At 35.2% G+C, this 11,207-nt stretch overlaps 1 protein-coding gene across 3 annotated transcripts in view; it reads right to left on the reverse strand.

The window, feature by feature from the left end:
* LOC129423160 (uncharacterized) overlaps positions 1-11,060 on the reverse strand; it is a 36,455-nt gene extending 25,395 nt beyond the window's left edge. The window contains exons 1-10 of one of the 3 annotated variants that reach the window (XM_073871447.1): positions 10,528-11,060; positions 6,945-7,000; positions 6,755-6,858; positions 6,593-6,667; positions 5,973-6,116; positions 4,969-5,046; positions 4,704-4,855; positions 4,404-4,458; positions 1,368-1,445; positions 805-879 (exon numbers count right to left, since the gene is read on the reverse strand). In XM_073871447.1, the coding sequence (XP_073727548.1) occupies positions 805-879; positions 1,368-1,445; positions 4,404-4,458; positions 4,704-4,855; positions 4,969-5,046; positions 5,973-6,116; positions 6,593-6,667; positions 6,755-6,858; positions 6,945-7,000; positions 10,528-10,622 (912 nt within the window). In that variant the 5' untranslated portion in view covers positions 10,623-11,060. Of the gene's footprint in view, positions 1-804; positions 880-1,367; positions 1,446-4,403; positions 4,459-4,703; positions 4,856-4,968; positions 5,047-5,972; positions 6,117-6,592; positions 6,668-6,754; positions 6,859-6,944; positions 7,001-9,988; positions 10,226-10,527 lie in introns of those variants that run through there. The other 2 variants (XM_073871446.1, XM_073871448.1) reach the window with 2 other exon arrangements.
* Positions 11,061-11,207: the final 147 nt, after the last annotated feature.

The raw sequence follows: 11,207 nt of genomic DNA on the forward strand, positions 1-11,207 counted from the left end.
CGTGTAAATATTTAAGTGTGAAATTCTCAAATATATTGATAATCAGATATAATAATATTGATTTACAATAATTAAGAATTATATGTATAAAACTTATATGTATATAATTGTGCAGCTCTTAATAATCTTTTAATCTTACCTAATAAGCTGATGTTAAATACATAAAATATGAATTTGAAATGAGCAATTAAAAACGAAAATATATAGCAAGCCTAAGTGTGGCATTCTCAAATATATTGATTAAAATATTAAGGATATGTAGAAATCATTTGTTAGTTAAATATTTATTTTATTTGATGAATAAATCTAAATAACATGTTAATTTTACACAAAGATATCTGTTTACTGTAGCATCCGATTAAAATATTTCGTAAATATTAAAGCACGTTTCCAGTTAGGAACGTGTGGGGCAGCATAACACGGTTTAAACTTTGTTGGTTTCCGAAAATATCAAACATTGGTGGCAAACTTGGAAGGAATGAATAAGAATGAATAGCGATTTCTAAAATGAGGGAGGGGCTACAAATCCAGTTAGCAAAACTGTGAGAACAGATTGCAAAAGCGTGCGCACGGTTTATAAATTCGTGGGTACGGATTGCAAAAACTGAGGGTACGGTTTACAAATCTAAGAGCACGGATTGTTAACTCGTGCGTACGGTTTATTAATCCGAGCGCACGGTTTGTAAAACTGAGGGAACAGTTTAATAATCCGTGAGTACGGTTTATAAACTGAGGGGACGAATTACAAAACCGTGATCACGGATTGTTTTCTTTTTTCCAGGGGGTGACCAGAAGGGCGCCGTAAGAATTTGAAGAGGACAGTTGTCTAAAGAAATCTCTGGGGTTAGAAGTACGCTGGGATACTAGAGCTGCTGCCTCCTGCAGGTCACAAACCGTATTGCATAACTTTAATGCATTTGTCAAAGATACTTTTAAATGTATATATGTATATTTTTCATCATTGAAGCTATGACTCTATAAGCTGCTAACTCAATGCTCTACCAATTGAGCTACAGGGACACTGTAGTAATCATAAGGGGCGGTTCACATTCGACGTCTAAAACCGCGCAGAAAACACGGACGTTGATTGGTTCTTGTCACATGATCTGCGGTGCGCTTGCGGCATTCTGAAAAGTTGAGATGTTTTTAACTCGATATGATGTGGACGCACCGCGTGCCCATTGCTACTGCGTTGCTTCCATTTTGAGCGCACATACCGCGCGCCTACATTTGAAATAATGAACTTGAGCACGCAAAAGACGCGAAATGTCATCACCCCTTACAATACTGAAGGAAACAGGCTGACACAAAACAATTAGGGACATTTTTACTAACAATGAAAGGGTTTAGTGTTTGACAAAACTCACAGTAGCTTTTTCTTTTGATTCAGAGTTTGAATATCTTGCTGTCCTTTCCTCTTCTTCTCGCTCTCTTACCTGGTCGTCCTGTTGTGTTCAGAGTATATACTGTATTACGTGTGTACACATGCATACATTCACTGTTAATTTATAAAATGAAGGCTCCTTAAAGGTTCATTGTCAGGCTGTATGGTTCCATAAAGAACCTTTAACATCCACAGAACCCAAAAGGTTTTTTGTAGTGGATAAAGAACAGAAAGAAATGGTTCTTTAAAGGATTAGTCCGTTTTCTTAAAAAAATTCCAGATAATTTACTCGCCACCATGTCATCCAAAATGTTGATGTCTTTTTTTTGTTCAGTTGAGAAGAAATTATGGTTTTTGAGGAAAAAATTCTAGGATTTTTCTCATTTTAATGGACCCCAACTCTTAACAGTTTTATTGCAGTTTCAAAGGACTCTAAACGAATCCAGGCGAGGCGTGGGGGTCTTGTCTGGAGAAACGATTGTCATTTTTTGGCAAGAAAAATAAAAAAAAATATGCACTTTTGACCCACAGCTTCTCTTCTTCCTCCGGCTGTGTGACGAGTCAGCTGACCTCACCTCACGTAATTGCGTAATGATGTTGAAAGGTCACGTGTTACATATATGAAACGCACATTTGTGGACCATTTTAAACAAAAAACTGACACAAAGACATTAATTAGTATCATTTGACATACAACTACATCGGAACGGTCCTCTTTCTCCACTTGTAAACACTGGGGCGTAGTTTAGATACGTCATCCGTGACCTCTTGACGTGATGACGTTTTACGTGAGGCTGCGCTGGCTCGTCGTCACACAGCCGGAGGAAGACGAGAAGTTGTGGTTTAGAAGTTCATATTTTTTATTTTTCTTGCCAAAAATGACAATCGTTTGCTAGATAAGACCCATATGCCTTGTTTGAGATCATTTAGAGTCCTTTGAAACTGCAATTTTAAACTGCATTAAAACTGTTAAGTGTTGGGGTCTATTAATGTCCATTAAAATGAGAAAAATCCTGGAATGTCCCCCCCCCCAAAAAAAAAAAAATTCTTCTCAACTGAACAAAGAAAGACAACAACATTTTGGATGACATGGTGGTGAGTAAATTATCTAGATTTTTTTTAAGAAAATGGACTAGTTCTTTAAAGAACATTTGACTGAAATGTGATTTAGGGAAACAAAAATGGTTCTACTATGGCAGGGGTACCCAAACTCGATCCTGGAGGGCTGGTGTCTTGCAGGCTTTAGCTCTAACCCTAATTAAACACACCTGAAGTAGCTAATTAAGGTCTTACCAAGCATACTAGAAACTTCCAGTCAGGTGGGCTGTAGTTTCAGACATCACGCCCACAAAACGTTGGCTAAACATCTGATGCGTATTGCACACTTAAAGGAATAGTCTACTCATTTTCAATATTAAAATATGATATTACCTTAACTAAGAATTGTTGATACATCCCTCTATCATCTGTGTGCGTGCACGTAAGCGCTGGAGCGCGCTGCGACGCTTTGATAGCATTTAGCTTAGCCCCATTCATTCAATTGTACCATTTAGAGATAAAGCCAGAAGTGACCAAACACATCAACTTTTTTCCTATTTAAGACTTGTTGTTATACGAGAAAGTTTGGTGGTACAAAATAAAACTTAGTTCTTTTCAAAGCGTATATAAAAGAGTAACCACATTCCATGGCGCAATAGCACCCCTGGGAGTACTCCGACTCGGCGCAGTAACACCCTCCCTCTCCCATTATGAGAGGGGGAAGGGGAGCGGACTTTTCAGGCGAGTCGAAGTACTCACAAAAGTGCTATTACGCCATAAAATATAGTTCCTCTTTTAAATCCGCTTAGAAAAGCGCTACGTTTTATTTTGTACCACCAAACTTGCTCGTATAACTACTCGTCTTAAATAGGAAAAACGTTGATGTGTTTGGTCACTTCTAACTTTATCTCTAAATGGTACCATTGAATGAATGGGGCTAAGCTAAATGCTATCGAAGCGTCGCAGCGTGTTCCAGCAATTACACAATTCTTAGTTAAGGTAATAACATATTTTAATATTGAAAATGAGTAGACTATTCCTTTAACTAAAAATCCTTCCGGAATGTTGAAGTCATCTTCTGATTTGAGACGTGAGTGTCGCGATTATTTTCGGTCCCCCGGGAAACAAAGCTCTAACGTTTGATCGAAGAAGAGAAGCAGTCGTGTTTACGTAGATAATAATGAGCAGTTATCTTGATAAGCTAAACATTGCATTCCCAAAAATATGTGAAGTTCACAGTATAGACTTGAGGCAGTTAGTGGAGATTAAAAAAGAGATATTTTTACCTGTTTGCCAATGGGATTTGGGAAGAGCATTATTTTGTTTGACATGTCGGTCAAATGGCCTCATGGGCAGGCACTGGCCTAAAAAAGCTTTTATGAATACCAGACCTTAGTGCTGTTCGATTTTGGATTTTTTGGAATCGATTCAGATTCCTGTTTCTGGAATCGATTCCTCACTGTTATTTTCGATTCTTTTATCTTTACTGATGTTGACCTTGTTGGAGCCATTCTTCTTCAAGTGAGTCAGATTGATTGTTGATGTCGATTGATTTATACTTCTTGTCCCAAACTACAACGAGTAAGATCAAACCCTGCCCGGCAACTGATTCTAAATATTTAATTGGGTCAGTCATTGCGCTAATTGCCTACACAATGCTAAAATAACCATCCTACCCTAAACCATACTCTGTGTCAGGACTGGATCCATTTAGTCTGAACTTTATGTCTTTACAGGTGATATGATTGTGTTGACAAATTAAATCGGCTAAAGGCCGTGGTTTGTGTTTAAAAAATCTTAAAGAGGAGTCGATTCCACTGAAGAATCGATTCCCAGAACTGGCAACGTGAGACTGGGTGGGCTGAGGCAAGTTGGAGCTAGACTCTCCATGAAACCAGCCCTCCAGGACAGAGTTAATCGCTGTGAAGAAAACCCCTTTTAGAACACATTTATGTACTTTTAAACACCAAATTCATCTTACCCATTTTAATCTGTCCTGTCTGTGTTGCTCTGCTTCCATCTGGGCCTGTATTCTTCTATAAAATAGTCAAAAGTTTAGACTGTGTTGAAAAATTTGAATTTATTAGATTGTAACTTGAGAGCCTCTTTTGTTTTAAAAGTATCCCAGAATGTACCTCATGAATATGGCTGAGGTGACTATTGCACAAATATATTTTTATACTTTGTGTCATTTTATACCTTTAATGCTATACTCAAAAATGTAAACAAAATGTATAAAATTATCATTAACATATGAATGTATGAGAAATGTTTGATTGACCTCTGCTCCTTTATCCTCTGTTCTCTTTCCATCATCTTCCTCTCTCGCTCTTCTGCTTGTCTCCTCTCATGAAGCAACCGCTCTTTCTCTCTCTTTCTCCTGTCCTCTGCTGCCCTCCGCTGTTCCTCCTTCTTCCTTTCATCCTCCTCTCTCTGAAACATACAGTAAAAGAATAGCCATTCAGGACTCATCTTTACATTTGATGATTTAATTTATACATTAGTCAATATACATTTTGTAAAGAATAATAAAAGTAAATTTTTACCTCTGCTTGTGCCCAGAAAGAATCCCTCTGGATTCTCAGGATCTCTGCTGATGCGATTGTTCGCCTGTAATTTGTGCCCTGCAAGTTGTTGTTTTTTTTAGTTACTGTATGATACATACTTAATTTACCACTTAAAGGACAAGTTCAGTATTTTACACTTAAAGCCCTGTTTTCAGATTGTTTATGATGAAATAGAACGGTTTTGACTGAAATTTGGACATATGATGCTGGCCCGAGAATTTTCAGGTGTTTGTTGTTTCACCTCCCACCTCTACAATGGGTGTATAGGTGCACGGGAACAATCCTTCCTAAAATGCATTAAACTCACCGAGTGGTCAGGGGTGTTCACTGACATGCTCACACAAAAATCGCTGCAAAAGATGCACTCCAACAGGTTTTATCGTAGTTTTTGTCCAACTCCATTGACTTGTATTAGATGTGCTGTGAGGTACGGTATTACTCCGCCGCTGGGAACTTTGTTTGTATTCTTGCAATTGGCAAAGGTGGATTATCGCCACCACCTGGGCTGGAGTGTTTATTATTCAAGCTCTCACCGGAAGAATATACGGGTGTGAGGCGTTTGGAAAAATAGGTCCACAAGTTTACAACGAATGCTAAAACACCTTGTTGGAGGGCATCTTTTGCAGCGATTTTTGTGTGAGCGTGTCAGTGAACACCCCTGACCACTCGGTGAGTTTCACGTCTTTGTAAACGAAAGTTTAATGCATTTTAGGAAGGATTGTACCAGTGTACCTATGTAGCCATTGTAGAGGTGGGGGCTGATACAACAAACACCCGAAAATTCTCGGGCCAGCATCATATGTCCAAATTTCAGTGAAAACCGTTCTATTTCATCATAAACAATCTGAAAACAGGGCTTTACATGTAAAATACCGGTGATTTTAAATTGTTTAACCATGATAAAAGGAATAGCATCCTTCCACAACACTACTAGTAAAGGCTGCCTTCTACCGGCAGTTAGCTGAATTGTCAATGTCCCGTACCACAGCCTCCTGTCTGTCTTCTCGTCGGAGGACGTGTCTCTGTCTCGGCCCCTGCATCACTGTCGCAGCCTTACAGGCAAGAGTACAGATCCTCTCCTCTGTTATTTCATCCAAAGTGTGTGCAGGAAGAAATATCTGAACTTCCTGTTGGATCAGATACAAAAGACACAAATTCAATAAGAAAATGTTTTTAAAAAATGTTACATGTGTACAAAACAAGAATGACCTGAATGTATTTTGCTCACTTATCCTTAAAATTGTTTAGCTTGTATGAAATCATCATCACGATCACACAGTAACAATTGAATTATGTGTAATATTTTATTCTGATTTTCTCTCTAGACTACACTAAACATTGTACAGAAAAATTGTCTAAATTTGTACGCCAACTGTCACTGGGGCAGTAGCCTACCCCTTAAAAATGTCCTAATGTGTATACATTAGGTACAGATATGTATACATTTGGTACCAATATTAGATACTTAAACTGTATGTATCTTTGACATTCTACTAATAAGCTCTCTGGTGCCAATATGTACCTCTGAGGTATTAATATGAACTCTTTAGGTGGAAAATTTTACTTTTTGAAAGGTTACATAATAATTCAAAGAGAGATTTACCCTGAAGAAGGCCCTTATCGCTGGCAGATGACTGGCACACTCAGCTTTACGATATTCATCCACCTCATTTCCTACCTGAAAGACCATACACACAAACTGGTTGAACAGGTAAAATCTAAATGAATTGCATTAACCAGTGAACTGCACTGGGAATTAACTAACCCATAATATCATCACAATGTGGGATTGATTCGTGCCAACCCTGCACATCCCATATAGTGACCGTCTGGGGTGCAGTTTAGTCATCAACTCATTCAGTCCACCTACTATAAATAAAAGAGCACAATAACAAGCTAACATATATAAAACATTAATCTCACAAGGCTTTTGTAAGGTATGTTTGTTGATTTACCTCCAGAATCAGCCAGTTTCAGCCTGTTCATTATTCCATCGTAAGCAAACAAAGCCCTGCAGGCAGAGATGACAACCAAGTGTTATTATTCAGTTTTAATTATTCATGTCTATATTATTTCTTTATATAAACTTAATGCGATAAGCATAAAGCTACATGCAACACTTTTAAAAAAATCGTCTGTAATTGCCTTCATGGGTGATTCTTGGAAATTAGACTTATGAGGTGTCATGAAATATTTTGATTTAAGTAAATGCAAAGTAAGAGTATCAAAATAAGCAGCATACAGTTACAAATATCTCTTCATGTACTATTTTGCACATGATTTCAAATGACATCATACAAACCAATTTTGTTGTTTTTTCCACATTTAAGGGGAAAAATTTCATTACCGCAATGTGTCAATGACTGGATTTGGGTTCTTTGACATGGAAATATTTATAATTAAAAAAATCTAAAAAATAAAAAGCTTCAGTGCATGTTATATTATAAACATTTACAATAAAGAAACATGTGGTATTTGGTGATCATTGGTAAATGTAGAGACAATAATAAGGAATATAAATGTGTGCCAGAAAAATTTTCTCATGCTCCGCAACAATTTTCAATCATTGTTAAGCACTCAAGGAACTAACATTTTCACAGAAAAATTGTTGGAAGGGACATAATTGACTGTGACACTCAAGATGGCTACCAGGTAAGCAGTTCTTATTTTTTCTCTCCAGATAAAAATTGAAATTTTGTTTGTAATAGTACCTAGACAGCTTTTTAGTTCTCATTACCGAAACATGAGTTTGTAAATGCATATATTTAATGTAATATCATGTTGCGGTAATGATAATTTTTGATAATGATTATCTAAAAATTTAAATAATTCTATAGGAAATATTTGTTTAAATCCTCTAAAATTAATGGTTATAGTAAGTTCAAACCTTAATCTTATATGTGCAACCTCATGTAAAACAGTGGTAGTTGAGCTTTTTATTTAGAAACCTTTTAAAATAACGTTACTCTTACAAATGGTCACTTTTTTTGTAATGGTCACTTGTAGTCTTGTCACTTATTGTAATAAAATAAATAAATAATAAAATTTCTTATTTTATTTTTTGTATACAGAATGCATATTTTTGTGTACACATCAATAAATGTCATTCATACAATTTCACTCATAGCAAAAAGCATTCGAAAAAGTTTTATTGTCCACCAAAATGAAATAATGATATTGAACAAATGCTCTCCAAATGCACGTATTATACGTTCTTCAATACATTTTGAGGAACGTTCAAAAATACTGGTTTGTTGGCAGAATCCATTAAACTCCATCAAGATTTTTTTTGCGTTTATGCAGAAAGGAAAGTAAAAATGACTGGAGACTATATTAAGAAGAGGATTTTTGCATGTACTTAGAGGGTTTTGCAGCAATAGAGTCACGTTTTTTAAAGACCAATTCAATTATTAAAATGATGTTTGTGAAAATAAGACATTTCAATGACTTATAACCTTTTCATTGCCATTAAAGTGAAATTACTCAACATAAACATTCTTTGTTATATTTGTGATATTGATATTTATTTTTCTCATTGAATTATTTTAATTAGAATCACTCATTCAAGTTCATCTGCCGTATAAAAAAAGTTACAGAAACACAAAGGTTATGGAGATATCCATCATCATTTTAAAAAAATTGAATAGCTTATAAATAAACAAATTCAGATAAATTAATTATAGGACAAGCTACCCATGATTAATTTAGGACATTTAGGAAAAGGTTTCAATAATTTAGCAAGCCTCAGGGTGTTCGGTAGCATTCCCAGACGTCAAAACTATGCAGTAGAAATATCAGTAAAAAGATTTCTCTTATCAGGAACAAAAGTGACCAAATAAGGTCAAATGGGTCAAACATGTAATTACAGACTTAAGATTGTAGACATCAACATTCTTTATTTTCTAAAGCGCATCCAGTGTGACATTTCCTGTGACAACAGCCGGCAAAATAACAGGAACTGCTCAGTCGGTGTGCATGTCTACATTTTACCCACCAGCATAGTAAAACAATTACTGACACCCTCAGGTACTGTGTTCAACAGATGCCAGACTGCTGTCAGATCACACAAACATTTCCATTTGAAATCATTGTGTGATTCTGAGTGCCCTTCCAGATAAACATCATAATTTAGATAAGTGGGGGTATTTACAGAGGAAATGGACAGGGGAAGGGGCTGTTGTTTGGTCATCAAGATAAGACAGAAATATCATTTCATCAGATTCCAGAGTAAAGTAGAGCTTTAAAATGTAGTACTGTTCCCATTCGTGTTGATTAAAACAAAGTGCTTCCCAAATTTAATTATGAATACATTATACAGTTAAATGTCTTTTTGTGCTTACATAATTTAAGAAGATTTTCTACAGAGAGAGGGAGAGATTAATATGGGTTAATAATATTTCAAAATATTGATGTCCCCTTCACGTAGCTATTACTTATGTATTCTGTTATTTAAATTCATACATTTGTAGTAGTGCTGGGCATTGATTAATCTCATACAAAATAGAAGTCATTTTTTGCATAATTGTGCTGTGTGTAAATATTATGTATATTTAAACACAAACACACACACACACACACACACACACACACACACACACACACACACACACACATATATATAATTTTTTATTTATATATAATATAGAATATATAAAAATATAACTAAATATATATACACATGCAAATGTTTTTTAAATACATACATGAATGAGTGTGTATTTACATAATAATTACACGCAGCACAAACTCATATATTATGCAAAAAATACTTTTATTTTGTATGATATATGTCCAGCACTAATTTGTACACATATTTTTTATAAATATCTAAATGCAATAAAAATAATTAAATTTACATGTTTATTTTTATCACTTTATTTTTACTACACATAACTTCATTATCTTTGTAAATTTTAAGTATTTGCACTAACTTACTGTTGTTTGTTTATCTTTTGCCCAAGTACAAATTAAAACGGAGTTAAATAGATCTGTAACTTACTCAACAGAATTGTTTCCAAGGTATTTCAGCATTGTGCGTTCTTTATGTTCATTATTGTTCAAGGTTTAAGCATTCGTGAATAATAAATGATCCATGAAACAAAAGAAATGGATAAACAAAACAACATGAAAGAAAATGGAAAATTGTCATGTGTGACGTCTCTTGTATTAAAAATTGCACCCGTGGTGGTCGATCAGCAGAGTGGCGCAGCGGAAGCGTGCTGGGCCCATAACCCAGAGGTCGATGGATCGAAACCATCCTCTGCTAAATATTTTCATGTTGTAAAAATATGCCTGCTGTATGCAATTCTTTAATAATTATTGTAAATAACATTGTCACTCGTAAACCATGCACTGCTATGTATTCATTTTATACTATTAACTTGGATTTTCAAGCGTAAATTCGGTCTTGAAATTAAACTTTATCTGCCTTAAACTAAATTTATCCTCAGATAGATAGAACAAAAATACAAAACTACATAAAAGACTTTCCAATAGATAAAAAATTACAATAAAAATACTAAGCAAAAAATTAAATACCAGTTTGTAGAAGAGCGTGGATTCAGGATGTCTTCTTTTGCCGTTAGTAGTGACAAACTGTATGTTTCCAGATTAATTTCTCTCATTGATTGCATGATGTTAGATTTCTATTTCGCACTGAAAATGCAGTACAAAAACGACCTTTATTCAAACAGGAGATTTTGTTATGGCAGCAGGCTGACCTCCTACGATCAAAATAGCTGGCATTTGTCAATTGTATGCAAACTCTCAGGAAGCTTAGGGAAAAAAAACGTAAGCCACTCCTGCTCGGAATAAATAGCATTTTCATTGTTTGAAAGGTTATTCACTGATGAATCCCACCCATTCTATATAAATGACCGGAACAATATCAAGTAAAGTTTTATTTTTGACTAAACAATAATGCTATAAATATATAAATGTACAATGTCTTCAATAGAGATTCAATGTACATGCCTGCTCACAAACATATTGGTAGATAAATTAAAATGTGCACGTTTATTTCTGTAAGCTAGAGACATGTTACGGTAAATAATTTGTCATGGTGATAACTTGTTATCTGGTGCAAGCACAGCTAGTCCTGCACCAGACGACAAGATAATTTCTCAAATAAACGTTTAAATGCTTTATTTAGAGACTTTATTCATAAACCAAATGTAAAGAATAGATTAAAATAATAATAATAACAACAACAACAACAA

This window comes from Misgurnus anguillicaudatus, chromosome 9, assembly GCF_027580225.2.
Source record: "Misgurnus anguillicaudatus chromosome 9, ASM2758022v2, whole genome shotgun sequence".
NCBI classification, from domain to species: Eukaryota; Metazoa; Chordata; class Actinopteri; order Cypriniformes; family Cobitidae; genus Misgurnus; species Misgurnus anguillicaudatus.